At 38.6% G+C, this 20,127-nt stretch overlaps 2 protein-coding genes across 2 annotated transcripts in view; one reads left to right on the top strand and one right to left on the bottom strand.

The window, feature by feature from the left end:
* The window catches only part of map3k2 (mitogen-activated protein kinase kinase kinase 2), a 77,453-nt gene extending 64,249 nt beyond the window's left edge, over positions 1-13,204 (bottom strand). The window contains exon 1 of the mRNA XM_028807211.2: positions 12,869-13,204. The gene's annotated coding sequence lies outside the window, so the exon portion shown is untranslated. The remainder of the gene's footprint in view (positions 1-12,868) is intronic.
* Positions 13,205-17,387: 4,183 nt separating this feature from the next.
* Positions 17,388-20,127, top strand: part of ercc3 (excision repair cross-complementation group 3) — a 77,133-nt gene continuing 74,393 nt past the window's right edge. Inside the window, 1 exon segment of the mRNA XM_051931251.1 lies at positions 17,388-17,496. Within this exon segment, the coding sequence (XP_051787211.1) occupies positions 17,469-17,496 (28 nt within the window). The 5' untranslated portion in view covers positions 17,388-17,468.

Raw genomic sequence — 20,127 nt, forward strand, 5'->3', positions numbered from 1 at the left:
TAATGCAACAGCAAAATATACTGAACATATCAACATAAATTAATACCCTTTGATCAAAACTGCATTTTAATGAGTATTAAGAACAAAAAAACTGACCAACAGATATAATAAAAACAGGGACACAGGTGCACCCATTTGGATAGTTATAGCTTGGATTAGGTGAAACATAACCGGCATTAACCTTATCTCACACAGACTGGCCAAACAGTAGAAAGCAAAGGAATTCTTAATATAATGTATGAAATTAACTTCATCATTAAAATGCAAATGCAAACATGTTCACTGCCCCCTCGTCTGAGATTTGCAGTTACCTAGCACACTATTTTGGATATAACTAGTGCGGCTCTGATCTAAATCTGCAGATTTTCACTCCAAATGACTTGACAATTGACTGATCACAAAAAATTATTTTTTTCAGCATCTTCTTTACTAAGCTTTATGGTAATTTAGTCTTGGTGCTCTTTAATGCAACATATTAAAGTATTTGAGGAAGTGCACCTGCCCTGCAGTGGGCTGGCGCCCTGCCCGGGGTTTGTTTCCTGCCTTGCGCCCTATGTTGGCTGGGATTGGCTCCAGCAGACCCCCCGTGACCCTGTAGTTAGGATATAGCGGGTTGGATAATGGAGGAAGTGCACCTGTAGTTTTGCTGCCAGAAATTCCTGTAAACAAAGCATAAAAAGGAAGGCTTCAGGAGAAGAGAAGACTAGAATAGTGGCTTTTACATTAATGAAAGGGGAACAATAAACTTAGAAAATGGAATCAGAGAAGTTATCCTATGTATGGAGAATAACAGCATATGTACAGGTGCTGGTCATAAAATTAGAATATCATGACAAAGTTGATTTATTTCAGTAATTCCATTCAAAAAGTGAAACTTGTATATTAGATTCATTCATTACACACAGACTGATGTATTTCAAATGTTTATTTCTTTTAATATTGATGATTATAACTGACAACTAATGAAAGTCCCAAATTCAGTATCTCGGAAAATTAGAATATTGTGAAAAGGTTCAATATTGAAGACACCTGGAGCCACACTCTAATCAGCTAATTAACTCAAAACACCTGCAAAAGCCTTTAAATGGTCTCTCAGTCTAGTTCTGTAGGCTACACAATCATGGGGAAGACTGCTGACTTGACAGTTGTCCAAAAGACGACCATTGACACCTTGCACAAGGAGGGCAAGACACAAAAGGTCATTGCTAAAGAGGCTGGCTGTTCACAGCGCTCTGTGTCCAAGCACATTAATAGAGAGGCGAAGGGAAGGACAAGATGTGGTAGAAAAAAAGTGTACAAGCAATAGGGATAACCGCACCCTGGAGAGGATTGTGAAACAAAACCCATTCAAAAATGTGGGGGAGATTCACAAAGAGTGGACTGCAGCTGGAGTCAGTGCTTCAAGAACCACCACGCACAGACGTATGCAAGACATGGGTTTCAGCTGTCGCATTCCTTGTGTCAAGCCACTCTTGAACAAGAGACAGCGTCAGAAGCGTCTCGCCTGGGCTAAAGACAAAAAGGACTGGACTGCTGCTGAGTGGTCCAAAGTTATGTTCTCTGATGAAAGTAAATTTTGCATTTCCTTTGGAAATCAAGGTCCCAGAGTCTGGAGGAAGAGAGTAGAGGCACAGAATCCACGTTGCGTGTGGTCCAGTGTAAAGTTTCCACAGTCAGTGATGGTTTGGGGTGCCATGTCATCTGCTGGTGTTGGTCCATTGTGTTTTCTGAGGTCCAAGGTCAACGCAGCCGTCTACCAGGAAGTTTTAGAGCACTTCATGCTTCCTGCTGCTGATGAACTTTATGGAGATGCAGATTTCATTTTCCAACAGGACCTGGCACCTGCACACAGTGCCAAAGCTACCAGTACCTGGTTTAAGGACCATGGTGTCCTTGTTCTTGATTGGCCAGCAAACTCGCCTGACCTTAACCTCTATGGGGTATTGTGAAGAGGAAGATGCAATACGCCAGACCCAACAATTCAGAAGAGCTGAAGGCCACTATCAGAGCAACATGGGCTCTCATAACACCTGAGCAGTGCCACAGACTGATCGACTCCATGCCACGCCGCATTGCTGCAGTAATCCAGGCCAAAGGAGCCCCAACTAAATATTGAGTGCTGTACATGCTCATACTTGTCACGTTCATACCTTTCAGTTGGCCAACATTTCTAAAAATCCTTTTTTTGCATTGGTCTTAATTGATATTCTAATTTTCCGAGATACTGAATTTGGGACTTTCATTAGTTGTCAGTTATAATCATCAACATTAAAAGAAATAAACATTTGAAATACATCAGTCTGTGTGTAATGAATGAATCTAATATACAAGTTTCACTTTTTGAATGGAATTACTGAAATAAATCAACTTTGTCATGATATTCTAATTTTATGACCAGCACCTGTATATATTTTACAGCTCAATTTGGAGTTGAAAAAAGGAGCTCTGGAAACAGACAGGCATGTATTTGGCAGAAATTAAGAAAAAAAAAAAAAAAATAACTGCTTAGTGAGTTCAGACCTTTTCATTTTGTCCTTTAATTAAAGGGGAGGTTGCTTGTCTGAGTGTGGACAGTAAACAAGCTCGTATTTAGTACAGTAGCTCACATTTTGAATTAGAGAAAAAAAATAAAGACGATCATGGGATGCTTGGAATAAAAATGTTTGCCTAAGCTGGCCACACAGTAAATTTCCAGAAAAATAATCAACAAATATAGCATGTTTGCTGCATGCTTTGGAGAATTTTGCTGATCAACACTATTGGTTACTACTGGGTCCAGTTCAACCAGTGTCATGTACTTTCACCACTAAAACACAAGATTAAAAACGTGTTCCGGCCACCACTAAAAACTACATGGCGTAACTAACATATAAAAAAATATACCATTTTATGGAGGAGTATTTTATTATGTATGGACAAAACTTGCTGCCAATCAAAGTGGGGTGGTGGAATCGGGGATTGTATTGAGGAAGACTGTTAACACAATGTCGACTGCTTAATTGACATGTGGCGATCCACTGTAAGCTATTTCGCAAACCATACACATCCCATTCCCATTACATAAAACAGTGACTTGAGACACAACAGCACAAACCTGCAACCCAAATAGTTTAAGAAACTGTATTGTTTGAGTTAATCTGCTAGACAGCAGCAAAGCACTCAAGTTGAACTGAATGTTGCATATTTCAGGACTCATTTTCATATACAGTTGACCATCAAATCCTAGCTGTCAACAAAATAAATACTTTAGAAAAGATCTTCAACAGCTTTGTGCCGCGTGCTTCGCATACTTAAAAGCCAAACAGCCCTATTGATTTTCCTCTGCCTTTATGACAGTCTCTGCTCCTGATTCCTTTGAAGAGGAAGATATGTTTGCATTCTTTTAATTGTGAGACGGAACTGTCATCTCTGTCTTGTCATGGAGCACAGTTTAAACTTTTGAAAAAGAGACAAATGTTTGTTTGCAGTGTTTGAATAACGTTCCTGTCTCTCTACAACCTCCTGTGTTTCTGCGCAAATCTGTGACCCAAGCATGACAATATAAAAATAACCATATAAACATATGGTTTCTACTTCGCGGATTTTCTTATTTCATGGGTAGCTCTGGAACGCAACCCTCGCGATGGAGGAGGGATTACTGTATTATAATGTAGGTCATACAAGTCGAATACGGAAAACTCACAGTATCGGTCCAAGAGATTATGAAATGCTAATGCCCACCGGAGAGAGTAACCACGGAGCACACTGCCTTTTTTTTCTATGCATTGTGCCTACTTGACCACACGGTAATACCCAAACTATTCAGAAGTGATATTTGCACTGTTTTGTGTTTTTTTATCTCACATCCTCATACACCTTTATCTTAAGAGCATCCCTTACCTACGATGAAGTGTTCGATCAGAAGAAAAAATGAAGCAAATTTTAAATTAAAAGTCATTGAAGTGGAGAAAGAAACATATAACACAGCAGCACAAATTAATCTACTACATAATAAAACACTATGGTCTGTGAGTCCCTCTGAGCAATCTAATTGGTCAGTTTGGCTTTAGTGACCCGAAGAAAGAAGAAGTGCGAGTGCAAGAGACTAGAGGCGGAGTAAAGGAGTTCGGGTCCTTCTGAGAGAATCACTTTCAAAGAGAACAAGTATAACACCAGGTAGGTAGTGAGAAAGGTGCCTTGGAGGAATGACAGAGTTTAAGAAGTTTTATGGGAATGTACTCAAGAGTGGAAGCACTGGTTAAGAGACATTCACACACGCAAATTCAGAGAAAAGGCACTGAAGGTACATGTCGGGCAATAGATAGCAAATGTTTTTTGATTATTCGGTCACCTGTCTTTGGCTAGGTGATAAAAAGACTATACTATAAAATATAGAAGGCAAAAACAATTAATAACCAACATGAATGCAAATCCTACCCAATTTATTCAGACAGTGACAATCATTTAACTAACAAGGGGAGACCAGGTCGGGTCTTGTACTGATGACAAGTGGTACATGTTGAAACATGGAACAAGATGTTTATGCTTATCGTCAGCCATCATGCCACCTCCAGGATCTTAAATAGTTTTTTTTGTGCATTCAAGGTGATCACTAATCAGGTTGTTGTGTTAGTATTGTAGGAAGTTGGGCATGTGCGTCTCAAGCACTACCAACTGATAATGGTAGCCCAATCCTTAGTTGGTACTCAGTTATACAGTGCGTCTTGAAGTTCCTTATAATCACATGTAGTCAGGCCTCTCCCCAAAGCCCTCGCTCAATCCCGGACATACTGGACTGACGGTTTGCAATTGGATGATGTTCTACATGCACAGAGGGACATCAGGCCAAAGGTTCGAGGTCATTACCACACATACCACATGTACCTAGCCCATGTACCCAGGAGATTGCGTCTTGAACACAAACTGTTACAGGCTTAACACCCACCTTGTTAGCCTAGATGTGCTCTTCAGGCCAAGGTCAGAGCCCTGAGTTCAGTGTAGACTTGTTGATGGTGGAATAACTGCACTCAATGCCCTTTAGAGACTGTGAGGCATTCACCACGAACTCATCAACCAATTTCAAGAGGGTTACATGCATTAAGAACACATCGCAATCTCTCTTCCTTGAGTATGTCAAGAATCCTATTAAAGTACAAAGCCTGGAATTCAAAGACAAAGTCCCTGAGACTCTGCAATGGTTTCTGCACAAAGGGCCAGAGCTTCTCTTTTAACAGTGCCTGGTAATCATCAGATAGGAATGCGTTCAAAAAGGCAGTTACACTTCTGCTGCTCTGCAAATTATCAAGCACGAACCTGAACTGACACATTCAGGTATCCTCACAGCTCAGCACCACTCAGAGTATGTAGTTCCATAAACAGGTCAACCTCCTCTACAAAGTCGACAATGCTTATTGGTGTACTCTGATGGGTGAGCTTAGGGAACTCCATTCATAGCACCACAATCAACAAGGATGACTGTCCCACTCCAGGGGTCAACTATATCAGTGGCTGTGAGCATGCCAGCTCTCTTGCACCCGCCTCTTGATCTCTTCTCCTCACACATTTTGGCCACCAGGCACTGTATAGACCATGCAAAGGACTGTTCAAGATGCTGCACCCTCACAGATGCCTCACTGGATACACAGGTGGCTGTGGCATCGATGAGGTCATGGAGAGTCTTATCCCTTTTCTTAAAGTTGCTGGTGACATTGTCAACCCGGAACTGCTATAGGCACAGTGACAAATCTTACAGCACCCATCATTTGCTGGTCTCCGCAGGGTCCAGACTGCAGATACACAATGAAGCAGGTAGGCTCAACCACTCCTTGGAGGGGGCCCTGACCGTGAACTGACAGTCACACATCTATAAGTGGTGCACTCAATTCAAGCTTCTCACCCTGCACTGCGCCCTTAACAGATATGACTTCTGATATAGTTACTGTAGGTGCGAAAGAGAGGACTAGGAGGATGTGTTATATTATCCTGGCTGGCTCGCCAAAATCTGTAGCAGATGCATGATGCTCAGATTCACACTGCCATATAGCAGCAATTTGTTTAATTTATTTCAGAGAACCCAGGAACACACCCGGCCTTGAACTGGCTCACACACTCACAGAGAGATGTAATACAGCAGCACAAATTAATTGATAATAAAGGATAAACTAAACAAATAAAGAAGGCAAAAAATAATTAACAACCAACACACTCACAAATTCCACTCAATTTAAACTGATGGCGATATATTTAATTCACACAAATACAAGGGTCATTTGATAAGGTTGGTAAATTTCTAGGAGATGTTGCCACTGTTCATTTGGTAACATCATGGCTAGCAAGTGTCACTCTTCAAACTAGGTCAGGCCAAATTTCAGCTAGAAGCAATGTGTTGTTTACGTTCTACAGACACAGCAACCCCTTGTAAATCGGAAGCCATCCAAAGGCGTACTGCTCCCAAGTTTGCTGGGAATTGCAGTGCACCTAAGTAGCTCTTCTACAAATAAATAACAAAATTCGTTAAGATCTACTTTCAATATTGATTCACTGGGGAACAATTTTGAACAAATTTTTTTATTGACTTCAATTTTTAAGCTTATTTACACTAAAATAGGTATACTGATTCTGAAAGTACAGTTAGTTTTCTTCTATCACATCAGGTTTTTTCTCTACCGCTTATATTAGTGCGATTACTGCAGCGTGGATTTGTATAGGCTATTCATTTACAGGCAAGACAGTGTGGTCAGAGGTTGTGCGCTGCTCTACGTAGTGAATAAGCAAAATCTATTTTTACTTACACACGTATTTCCTTTCTTTCAGATCATGTCTGGCTCTGCTGTTTCTTGTCGTAAGTGCCTAAACAACCCTGATTCATTTTGTTATATCTGTGGCAGTTTCACCATTCCCAGTCAAAGGGCGAACATCAGCACATTTGAAGAGCAAGCCTATTTGGCATATTTCAAAGTTAAACTTGGTGATCATAAGGTGTGCAAACAGTGGGTTGAGGGTTTATGGATGTGGACAAAGGGAACATGTGATAAGATGCCTTTTGGGATACCTATGGTTTGGCGAGAGCCAGGAAATCATTTCAGTGACTGCTTCTTTTGTATTGTGAAAACCTCAGGATTTAACAAGAAAAATAAATGTAACATAGAGTATCCTATTCTACAGTGGCGGACCGTGCATTTCACACCTAGGCCTTCAGTAGTGCTCCGTCTGAATCAACCCGCCCCTCAAAAACTAATTTATGGTTATAAAAACCATCTTAATAGGCAGAAATACAGTATAAAGAGCAGTTGCATCGCAGATAGATAACTCCTGTAGCCACCATAAATGCCTTTATTGAATAGACAAACCAGGGGTGAACAAGTTCCTTTCTACTGCAGCTACAGCCGCGACACACATAAAAAACATCAATAATAACTCATAAACTTGCAATATTATTTAGGAAAATCGCAACATTTTACTCACCAAAAATTCGGATTTTTTGTAAACAAAATCCATCCCCCTCTCTTTCCTCAAAAACAGTTCAATTACTCTGTCATACAGATTATCCGTGTGCTTCAGTTCCATCACGAAGTCCCTTTCTATCGCCATCGAAGCTAATGCTGAAAGTCGAACCTGCACTGTCGTATTTCTGGCATAAGTTTTAATTCGCTTTAGGGCTGAAAATGTCCGCTCGACAGAAGCAGTGGACACGGGAATGGTCACCGCCAAACATACCAATGTGTACAGCTGCCCCATGCTCTCATTCAGATTTTTCTATTACACCATCCTATCCAATCAACGGGTCTGAATACGGTGACGTTGCCGTACGCCTGCTAGAGGGCCCTAGTGACACCAACTGAAAATTTGATTGGTTGAAGCAACAGTTTAATCGACATTTATTTTGTGTTAGAGGGCCCGCAGAACGGATTGTGAAGGCCTCCGGGCAGACTTCTTTGACTTTGACCCTGCCTGGCAACAAATGATGGCTGAAATGTGATTGGTTAAATGCTTTAATACGAAAATACATGTCTGGAAGCAGCACAACCATCGGAAAAGCTATGAAAGGAAGCGGACAGACTATTTGGAATTATTTAATAAGTATTCATGGACAAAATATAATTAACATCAGTTTGTGATTCAGATATTTTTTTAGGCTAGCAGAGAAGGCCTTGCAGGCCCTGACGGCCCACCACTGCTAGTCTACCATTGGCTATACGCCCAGTGACTCATTCAGATGAAATCCCAGTGCCGGTTTTCGTTACACTACCCTCTCTTGAAGAACATGATTATGGTGATGAACTAGGTGACAACAATGATGAAGAGTTTGAAATTGAAGAGGACTCTGTTCGTAAGGGATTTGATCAGCATGAGTTGAGTGATTTCACACGTGATTTGGGACTATCGAAGAAGGCTTCAGAACTTCTAGCATCAAGACTGCGTGTTAGAAAAACTTACTTGAAAAAGGAACAAAGGTATCATACTTTCGAACCAGAGAAATTGCATTTCTGCAGTACTTTAGAACTGACAGTGGCTTTGTGTATTGCCATAATATACCTGGTTTAATGGAGGAATTGGGAATTCCAATCTATAACTCAACTGAATGGCGACTATTCATTGATAGCTCAAAGCGGAGCTTAAAGTGTGTCCTTCTTCACAATGGCAATATATTTGGGTCAGTCCCAATTGGCCATTCAGTTTCTCTTTGTGAAGAATATGCAGACATAAAGAGAGTCATTGAATTGTTGCAATATCACCAACACAACTGGGTCATCTGTGTTGACCTTAAAATGATGGTCAGCAATGCGGATACACCAAGTATCCCTTTTATCTGTGCATGTGGGACAGCAGAGCTCATGAGAGGCATTGGGTGGAAAGGAATTGGCCTCCAAGATTTGCACTAAAACCAGGTGATCCAAACATTCTACATGAGCCACTTGTTGATAGAAAGAATATTATATTCCCGCTTCTGCACATGAAACTGAATCTGATGAAGCAGTTCGTTAAAGCTTTGCCAACTGAAGGAGACTGTTTCAAGTACCTCATTTTGGCATTTCCTAGCCTGTTATTTGAAAAAATAAAGGCAGTTGTGTTTGATGGTCCACAGATTCGGCAGCTCATCAAAGATGAACATTTCATCAGGACAATGTTAGAAGTCGAAAAGAATGCTTGGTTATCATTCAAAGCCATTGTCAAGGACTTTCTTGGAAACACACGAGCAAATAATTACACAGAAATTGTCCAGAAACTCTTGGGAGAGCTACAAAATGCTTGGTTGCAATATGAGCATCAAGGTGCATTTTCTGCATAGCCATCTTTCTAACTTCCCGGAAAACCTTGGTGCAGTCAGTGATGAGCAAGGTGAACGATTCCACCAAGATTTGAAGGTCATGGAAGGACGGTAGCAGGGTAGATGGGATGTACATATGATGGCTGACTATTGTTGGAGCATCCGGTGGGATTGTCCTAACACTGAACACTCCAGGAAAAGCTATAAGCGTAAATTTTTACCTTAACCGCTTACACAATTAATTTTCAAATGTTTTACTGTAAAAAAATGTCAGAGTAACAATAAATCCTTTGTATGAACAAAAGAAATTTAAATAAACAGTACATTCAAGTTATTATTTCATTATTTTTTCATTGTATGTAAAATTTGTATGTTTTTTGACAAAATTGGAGGGTACCCTGTATTGTAAAAACTGGATGAGATAGCAAAAAAACGGGTCATTTCTGGATTCACCACCCAAAAATTTGTAAAAAACAACACAACAGCGTAAGATCTAACTCAACAAAAAATGCGTTCCCCAGTGACTGATTAGTTGTTGCAGCACTAGTTATGTAATATAAATTATTCAAAAAATGACAATTCATTAATTAACAATAACAAATGTTCTTTTGTGGTGCAAGATACAAAATAACTGATTGTCTGAAGAACCATGTTGGTATGAAACCTATATACAGTTTGTATTGTAGCTGTTTTTTTGTATTACTGCTTTCCTTAATTTATGATGCCTAGTAGCCAAAATATATATGCAAGCAATAAATATTACAAATAACACATTTCTTTGCTTGTTACCTTTCTACACTGTCAATTTTAATTTCATGTTTATTTTATATTGGTAATGCAAAATCTAAAACAATAAGGTGATGACCTCAGACTTCCAGTAATTTCAGAAAGGACTATATGAATTTGACAGCATGTTAGTGCTGTAAATTTAAGGCCTTTAAAAGTTACTGCAAAGCTCCAATCAGCATACAATTACTACAGTTGTAGAAGGCTGAGAAAGTGATTTATGGCATTGTATGGACAAGCTGAATGGTGGCATTAGCTGAACTGGCAAATATCACTGAATTATACATTTTAAACTAATAGTTTATTATAAAAACAAGCAATACACAATAATCTACCATATAATAGGAATCTATAAGCAATGCATGCATTCAACAGAAAAGACCAACTCACATAGCTCACAGGTGGCGCAGTGGTAGTGCTGCTGCTTTGCAGTAAGGAGACTGTGGAAGATTGTGAGTTTGCTTCCCGGTTCCTCCCTGTGTGGATAGCGCTTTGAGTACTGAGAAAAGCGCTATATAAATGTAATGAATTATTATTATTATTATAGCTAGGCAACCAGTCAAATGGAAATCCAATACCTCTGTAGTTCATTAGTCTGAATTGTAAAACTTTAGTGACAGATTAATGAAAGTTGAAAAAAAATCAGCAGATGCAGTGGCTGTCACTATTTAATTATTAAAGCCAGCAAAAAAAGTATACAGTATTAATGTAATTAAAAATGTAAACACATTTGTTTCAATTATATATTATACTAGCTTCTGGAAATTTCAAAAGAGAATGGGCCTCAATTATAGTCACATCAGTTAATCTGATGTATCTAATAGGGTACCTTTCTGTATACATTTGTAGTTTTGTGTTGTTTTTTTTTTTTAAAACCAAGAGCTAATCTCATTGTCAGGCAATGTGGTGTAGTGGTTAAGGCTTCAAACCTAGGACTTCAAACCCCGAGGGTATGGATTCAAATCCTGCTACTGATACTGTGTGACCATGAGCAAATCACTTTACCTGCCTGTGCAACAACTGGAAAAACAAAAGAAATGCAAAAAAATGATTTTGGACTATTTACGTATTTGTGTTAAAACATTGGTGCTATATTCTAGCATGGCATGTTTGAAATTCCAACTTAATACAGAAATGCTAACTTCTTTTAATTATTTGTTTAGATATGCAGTCAAAAGGTGGATGCTGTGCGGCCTTCTACTGGTGTCCTTTAGCACATTTACTGATTTGGGTGTTTTGAGTACTGAGCCACCTCTAAGCACAGCACATGCCTGTTAGCATACAATTAATAAATAATAATAATAATAATTCACTACATTTATATAGCGCTTTTCTCAGTACTCAAAGAGCTATCCACACAAGGAGGAACCGGGAAGCGAACCCCCTCCTTAATATCAACAAATAAAACATTTACCAACAAATAAAAAGATATGGGTTGGCTAATTTTGACCCTTCTATAATGTCACAAAATTTCAATCTAATCCGTTAAAGCGTTCTTGAGATTTTAGAGTATTTAGTTTTGCCCACTGGGGATATGGTGGTTACTGCTAAATATTGATATGTCAAAATGTCCTTTCTTAGTGGATATCTACTGATCTCAGCTTTTTAACTAAATGGAAAATAATGTTTTTGTTGTTGAGTGAAACAGACAGTCAGTCAGCTTTGTATTATATATAGACACAGATAGCTAAGGATAATAATAGTTATAATAAAATTAATTTGAATTACATTAAAAGGCAGCTGTATCAACCTAAGCCACAATAAATACTTGAATAAGCCTTGTCAAAGATTCTGCAAGAATGTAAAATTGTGCTGGAAGGATGATATGCCATTCCTTCATGAGAAATTCCATCATTAGGTGTTTTTGATGATGGTTGAAGCAAAGAAATCACAATCTCTGTGGTTTAAACGTCTCATCCAAAATAAGCGTTCTATTTGGATGACATCTGATGATTTACTAAGTTGAAATGTGGTTTACATCCCCATTATGCTTCTCAAGCCCTGTAGGCAAAAGCACTGCCATTCAAATGAATACTGAATGCAGATTTTTCATCACAGGAAAGAATTGCGATCACTCAGAACAGGTTTACATTTACAACCATATCAGGAAAATGCACCCACAACATAACAGACCCACCAGAACCCTTTACAGAAGAAAACATTTGGATTTTTCACGTCTACATCACAATTTTGGCAGACTTTAATCCAACCTGATTGCATATTAAGATGTCATGTCAATTTTAAATGTGTTAAATTCAAAATAATGTTTTACTGTACTAAAAGTAGCATCGGGAATAATAACACCGCTAAAGTAAAAATGTACTCAATGCTATCTTGTGTATTTGAGGTCATAAGGGTCAAGGACTGGTCGTTTCCATGACCACTGTCATAATCATTCATATCATTTATTTTAATACTAAGGGCTCTGTCTGGTGTTTTAAGTAAGCATTTTTTTAGTGTTCTACTTGAATTTATATCATATTCTATTGCTTCCCAGAAAGGAACCCTTTCGCAAAACGAAATTTGCGGTCTCTTCAGAATTCATTGAAGAAATCAGTCCAAACAAAATAGACCACTGCACAGAACTCTGGATTTGTGCAATACGATTAACTTAATTAAATAATGCTCGCTTTTGTATTACACGTGATGTGATTATTAAAACGTGACAGGAACTTAATGTGTCTTTTGGAAGACCTGTCAAGCCACACACAACATCTCGAGGGAGTTCATTATCATAGTTATTGACGGTACCCGCATGCTCCTTAAAACAAGCAATTTGATCCTGTCACATCGTACGTATAGAATTAACAGGGAGGAATCAATCTCGGTTCCTACCTGGGGATCCAAGCAGCCACTTCCTCATTCACAAGGCCGACCAACTGCGCCTCGGCCCCGCTAAGAATGGGGCTTTTGCAAACCGATGTACCATCCAATCGAGGCCGGGGCTACTTCGTGCACCGGGCCGCGCTTCCTTCTTTGTCCACGCAATGGTTCTTGCAGGACCTGTACCACAAAGACAATTCCTGATATATACTAAAACAGTCTAGGGTCCCGAAGGCTACTGTTGGCCACGGTGATGAGACTCTACGCGCTACTATTTCGATCAGCAATCAGTCAACGAAGCCAGACTTCACGGAACCCACAACGTCACACACAGCGCGTCACTGCCAACCTGAGCTCCGGCTTGGTGACGTCATTACTTCTTGCGCTTGCGCGCTCGATCACTTTCTGACCTGTTGTTTTGTAGTACAGCACATAGTACACCTATGTATCGTCTATATGCACCATACAGCAATTGTTCAAAACTGTTTATTTAATTAAAGCTCTTAAAAGAGTTGGTGTAAAAAAACAAAAAATGAACGTTCTGATATGCATTTCATTTCAAAACTCTCAAGTAAACATTATTACATTATAATTTCAGTAATAGTAAGCTTACAGTTCTATCCCTATAAAAATAATGAGGTTCTGTTTTAAGCACTTGTAGCAGAATCAGGTATAATTATCAGATACAAATATTTTACTTACGTTCGTAATGTTTTTCTTCTTTTTACGCATCTGTTGCGTTTAAAAAAGTAACCAAGTATACACAGTATATACACGGCAGAATTAAGCTTCCATTCCTTCGTCTTTTTATTTTGCTTGATAACTTTGTTAGCAAACCGCATGGGCTAGGACAATAGTGAGTCAAACTGTAGTGTTTAATGGACACTATAAATGGCTTAATTGTGTTGAAACACTTATTTTAACAATTTTGTAAAAAGAGGAACCACCATAATAAATTGTATTTGAGATTTCCCTGGACAAATGTGGGTACACTAGTTATAATCCACTGCCAAACTGACACATCTAAAGCATATGATGAACTATGATATTCATCAAGCATACTAAAGAGTTAAATTGTTTTGGATCTGTTTCATTTTCACATATATGCAACAAGGAAGACTCCTGTGCAAAACTGCTGTGATTTATTTTTTCTAGGCCAGTAATGGTACACAAAGTAAATTCAATTGAAAACCTACCCTACTCCCAAATCTTCTCAGAAGAATTTTTCATTGATGAGAAAAAGTAAGCCTTTTTCAGTTTTATGATCTGACACGCAATGGATAATTTTATAAAATAGGACATTTGATACTTGAATTTACCTTAAAGAGCTTTATAAATGATTTCAATAAACTTTACCATAATAAAAATATAAATATTGTGCTATCAAGCCACTGAAACTGTAACGGCCCATCTTGCATTTAACCAGCTGAGACAGGCACATCACTCCTCTCTTCAGGTCACTGCATTGGCTTCCTACAGCAGCACATATGATGCTTGCCTACAGAGTTGTCAGTGGGTCAGCACCTGAGTATATGGTGACACTGGTGAATTGCTATGCTCCTTCTTGTCCACTCAGGTCTGCCAAAGAACAGCATCTGGTGATGCCACCTCTGTATGGTATCAACTCCCAATCCAGACTCTTTTCCTGTGTAGTTCCTAGTTAGTGGAATGAGCTGCCCCACACCATCCGAAACTGCTAACTTCCTCAATGTATTCAAGAAGCAACTGAAAACTCATCTTTTCTGTGAATATCTGTCTAATTAACTGAAAAGAAAAAACATTGCTCTGTGATCTTTCATACTATTGGCTGGTTTATTATTACATTAAGGTTAATTGCTTTATAGATTGTTAATCTATGTTTGTAATTTTATTAGTTATTACTTCTTTTTACTTGTGGCAATCAACTTTTGTTACCCGCCCTAATACACTTGCTGAACAAACCTAACATAATGTTCCTCAATTATGTTACCTCTTTTGTAAGTCACTTTGGATAAAAGCATCTGCCAAGCTAATAAATGTAAATAAATGTAAATATTAAAGACAGTTACTAGTAAAATATGTCACTGCAATTATTTAGAAATAATAACAAACATCTGTCATGAACAAAACATGTAAGTTCCAAAAGCACTTACAGATATGTTCAATGGAGGGGGAAATACCATCAAAAACCCAGCTACATACAAAAAGGGCTATGTAGACTCTTTACAAAATAAAAATATTTATTTCTATAAACACCATGGACGAACAAAAGAAAGCTTTGTGAAACACAAAAGGAAAAATGGAATTGCCTATAACACAGTGGCAATTCAGAGCTAACAAGTCACAAAGTAGATTTCAATAGCAAAGTCAAAACACAGAGTAGAAGGTTGAAAAAATACAGAATTTTACAAAAAGTACAAAGCACAGCGAAAGACATACAAACTCACTGACTCCAGAATATATTCACAATGAACCACCGGGAAATGTGGGAGACCCTATGAATTTATAGGGATGACAGCAGTTCCAGGTGATGATTGGCAGATGACTCCATCGCTTGGGGGACCACGCATAAAACACATGGAATATAACACAGGCAAATAAAAAACAGGAGATAATTAGCAAAGTAACATTAACATACTGTAAATAAATGACTCAACAAAAAACAAAAAGGACACAGAATGTGAATTTGAATTCCAGCCAGGGGAGGAACCCTGGCTGAGATTTAACAATATCCTTATATCAATAGGTAACTGGCAGCTTTTTAGTCCTTCCATGTAAATTATAATTAATCACACCTTGTCCTCTTTTACTGACCCCCACACAAGCATCTGAAACAGTTGAGCTGTAGAGTTTTCATTCTAAGTTGAAAGTGTGAAAAAAAGGGAACCATACATTGAGGCTTTACCCAGTTTTCTGTTGTCCGTATTCTATGCTCCTATATAAAAAGTATTTTATGCCATGAAGAGCACACCCTAATGCACCATAAATGAACATCTGCAATAATAAGATCAATAGTTCCAATTTCTTAGTTATCATCTGTTTAGTTTACGTAGGAATCACACCTAGGTGGATATTATGTTTTATATTTGTTAACAGTTTCAACACCTGTCCCATTCAGAATGTAATGCACTTTGGCCAGTTTTAATTCAACTGTTTACACTGCTTGAGGCTTTACTTGGGCCTTTTGTGTAGACCATCCACTATGTATCAGAGGATATCTTTACCTTGATTGTTTTTAACAGTTCTTAACACTGAAGCTACCATACATTCTTAAAAATAATGGTTCTTTAAAGGCTTTTGCTTGATTCTTTATTGGGTTGTGCGTACCATTGCTTGACAAAGCACCATTTCATTCTTGGAAGGGTTATCTGCACATGAATACAATTTCCCCTTGGGGATTAAGAAAGTATATTTAAAAACTGGTTCTTTGTGCTTAACTGTCTTATATGCACAAAAGTGGAAATCTTTAATGTATGATAAAGTACATAGTAGGACACTAATTAATAAAGAAAACTTAGCCTTAGTCTGTTGTATTGTAAGCAAGAGCCATTTTCAAATAATGATTTATTGGTATTTCACAAATCTGTTGCCATATTGGTATTTCACAAATCTGTAGCCATCAATTTATGGCTATTTATTGTATGGATCCAAAGAAAGATTCTTTTTGGAACTTCATATGCATGGGTCTTTTGGGAACAAAAAATTGTTCCCCTATTACATTGCTCTGAAGAACTGCTCTGACATCTTTATTTTTTTTTCTTCACCCCCTTACCTAGGGCCAGGATGCAGCGCAGTTAGAGCCTATCTCAGAAATTATTGGGTTTAAGGCAGGACCACTACCTGGGCAGAAAACTTTTCAGTAGTTTTCTTGTTGTTTCATGTTAGATATTGTTTAGATTTCTTTACAGTCTAAGGTCATAACAAATGTTTCACAAAAAACAGGTAATGAAGCCTAATATCATTTATAATTTATCTATTCATTAAATATTTCCAAAACATTATCCAAGCAATATTTGAAGGCCCAAAAGAAGTAAGTCCTCACTACACTATGTGATTATTTACTCCATTTATGCAAAATGCTCTTAGTAAAAAAAAATCCTAGCAGTTATCCTTAACCAATGTCCATCTTTTCCCACTATGTTCACAATGAAGAACTCAGCTCTTTTTTCACACTTGCCGATTGCTTTTATGTCATTGGCTATAGCTCACAAATGCATACAGCTAAAAATGAGCTTTATTGATTTGTACAGTACTGTATATAGCAGTTTCACAATAAAGTTTATACTTGGATGCAATGAGAAGTAAGTTAACTTTATTTGGGATACTGTATAGCAAAGTAGTAAAGTAATTTTCATTTAACTAGACAACAATATCTATCACGCTTTTATTATTTGTTATTTATTTTTGGATTCTCCAACGATGGAAACATATCTAATTTTTTAAAAGTCAGTTGTTAAAGAGTTAAACTTTTACGTTGATACAGTGAGCTAGAAAGGATAAAGGGACTTTTATTTTGATACATTGAGGCGCAGTTGAAACCGGAAGTAATTCTTTCTCTTTTCTAGTTATTGGTAACTTCAAGCGGTAATGCGCAGTTGGCTTAGAACGATTTTGCACATTAGGTGGTACCGGCATGGGCAAAAAGGATAAAGGCGACAAGGGTAAGAAAGTGTTTTTGTTTTGTTTTTGAAAATTGCTAAGCTCAGTTATCAAATGGTTTATTTCGCGTAGTGTTGGGAAATTTATTGTGTGCATCATGTAAGGACGTCATCTGAGAAATGGAAGTAAGCTGAGTTAAAGTCTCAGAAAAACGAAAGTCATGTATAGCCAGAACTGTACAAGTAAATAAAAATATCTGCAGTATTTCTAGAATGAGCATGCATGGAGGGTTGTCACGCAAGAGGTTTTAAATCACGACCCCGGCCCCCACTGACTCACTGAAATTTATAACAAGAGAAACAACCCCGAGAAGTGCCTGTTTTTGTCCGAGTAATGCACTCAAAGAGCTGTCGCACACTTTAAGCCACCACTGCAGTATGATTGTGAGCCACATTTTGCGCAGATAAATGGAGATTAATCCCTTCTCATATGTAGCTGTTCAACCTCCTCTTTCAGTCGATCGGCTCTTTACATTTCACAGATGCTCTGTTGAGTTGAAATTTGGTGATTTCAGAGGATCTAGTCGACAGGAATTCATTGCAGTTGGCATCGGGTGACATGTTTTGGCTCTGACTTCGGCAAGGTTGGCTTGTGTTTTTGTATTTACTTTGTATCGACTCGTTTTGGAGTTTCGGGAAAAGTAGTTTAGTAATTAAATAAAATTATAGAAAATATAGCTACCAGAAAGTGTGGTATGTGGGCAACTGAAAAGCATCCTGTGTGGAGGGAACAAGAACTGTTTCGACATAACACAATAGAACGCCGCTTTTAAATGCTAAGCCAAGTTTTAGTTTTGCTTCCAGTATTTTTTACTGTAGGTTGCTAGAACTAACTTCTGAAATGTATGTTGGTAAAATCACAATGAGGCCGTGGTGATGTTGAGATCACTGGTATCTTTCAACCTGTGGTGTTTTGCAAGTTACGACTCTGTAACTGATTTTTTTTTTTAAAGTCAGTTTTGTTGTTTCCTTCTGTTTTGCGCAAAACTCGTATTTTTATGTAAAATGGAGGATTTTTTTTGTACCAGATGGCAGATTAAATAATGATCAAATACTGTTCAAACGGATTTTGTACATTCAAGCTGTAGCTAAAAGTGACAGTTTTTTTCCCAAACTCATATGAGACAAATCTGATTTTCTAGGTAAGTGTGAATAACAAGAAACTGTTGAAACTTTCATATTGTATTTAGCTTGCTTTCGCTTGTTGTAGACCTGTGCAGACATATGCAGCTTGCATTAGAACAGTATCTAGTGATTTAGTGCTTTCGGATGGAGATGAAGCACCTCAGATAACGGTCTTTCCAGCAGGGTAATATAGACAACTAACCTATACCTGTTGCCATTTGCACCCATTAATCCTGGATCCTGCCAGATGTCCACATGGTCTTGGGAAAGGTAGTGATAGCTGAGGTCAAAGCAACAGCTAGAGTCTTGACATTTTTATTTATTTCCCTTGCAATCGTGAGGTGATGAGCGCCTTCACTGAAGACACTAATTAGTGTAGCAACCTTGTCTGGTCTATTCAGTTTTGTCTGTTAGATGAATGTGTATGGGCCATATTCAAAATAAGTATCTGTACAAATTACAATCAAGTTACTTTTTGCTGTACAGTGAATAAAGCCTTTGTTCCATTTAAACCACTGAAAGCAGACAAATAGTAAAGAAATGGGTGAATTCGCAGTACAGTATATCCAATGTGAATTTAGTAGTGTGCATGTATGTGTAAGTTTGTATATACAACAATATTTTCGATGTTTAAATTACTTGTAAAAATTCCAGGTTTTTTTTTTTGTAATCTCAGAATTATTTTAATTAGGGGGAAAAATAGCATAAAAGTTTAAACGAATTGGGCCTGGAGTGGAAGTACAAATAAATAAGGGAGCTTCAGCAGCATATAGGACTATTTTCTGGGTCCTCCTCTTGCTCTTGGGTGGAACAACAGTCTGGGTCTCTCTATGGGAACAGAAGAGACCCCGCGCTGTTTGAACCCCTTTGGACTTGAGTGAGATTGCTGCTGGCATTTGGGGCGGGGCGCTCTGGCTACTGGCACTTACAGCATAGGTGTGTGTGAGGCACCAGCTTGAATCTGCCGCAACCGCGCGATCGATCATCACACCTGCATCTTCTGTTGAAGCTCTAGCATCCTCGAATTCCCTCAGGTGTTACATCAGGATGGAATTCGCTTAGATCTCCTTGTTTATGTTTGGTACAGAAAACACTCACCTGTACCACTGCATCATGTAGGCCGGAGAGTCCAGCGTCGCACCTCCTCTGACACTTTTGGTTTTCACTCAGAGGTGCCTCAACTATCCTGTCCAGCCACTCGATTCTCTGCCTCACCAGAGCCAGTACCTGCAAGAAAGACCGTACGGGCTGGAGGGTATTCTCCAGCTCACATACAGCCAACAGAAGATTAATATATTCAGCCAGCGGCGGACTCAGGCTTACCTCGTTCACATCCACCAGCCAAGAGCCATTAGTGCCGTGTGCTTCCAGATCAGGCCCCTTCGGGTGTCCTTGGAGAACAGGGAGGAGGTTCGCCATCCCTGTCTCCCCATGACTCCGGCACACACCCTCCCCCCTCTTACCTGCTTCGTGGAGGGCTTCCCAGCCATCCACTCCCCCCTCCTCCAT

Source organism: Erpetoichthys calabaricus, chromosome 8, assembly GCF_900747795.2.
Source record: "Erpetoichthys calabaricus chromosome 8, fErpCal1.3, whole genome shotgun sequence".
Taxonomy (NCBI): domain Eukaryota; kingdom Metazoa; phylum Chordata; class Cladistia; order Polypteriformes; family Polypteridae; genus Erpetoichthys; species Erpetoichthys calabaricus.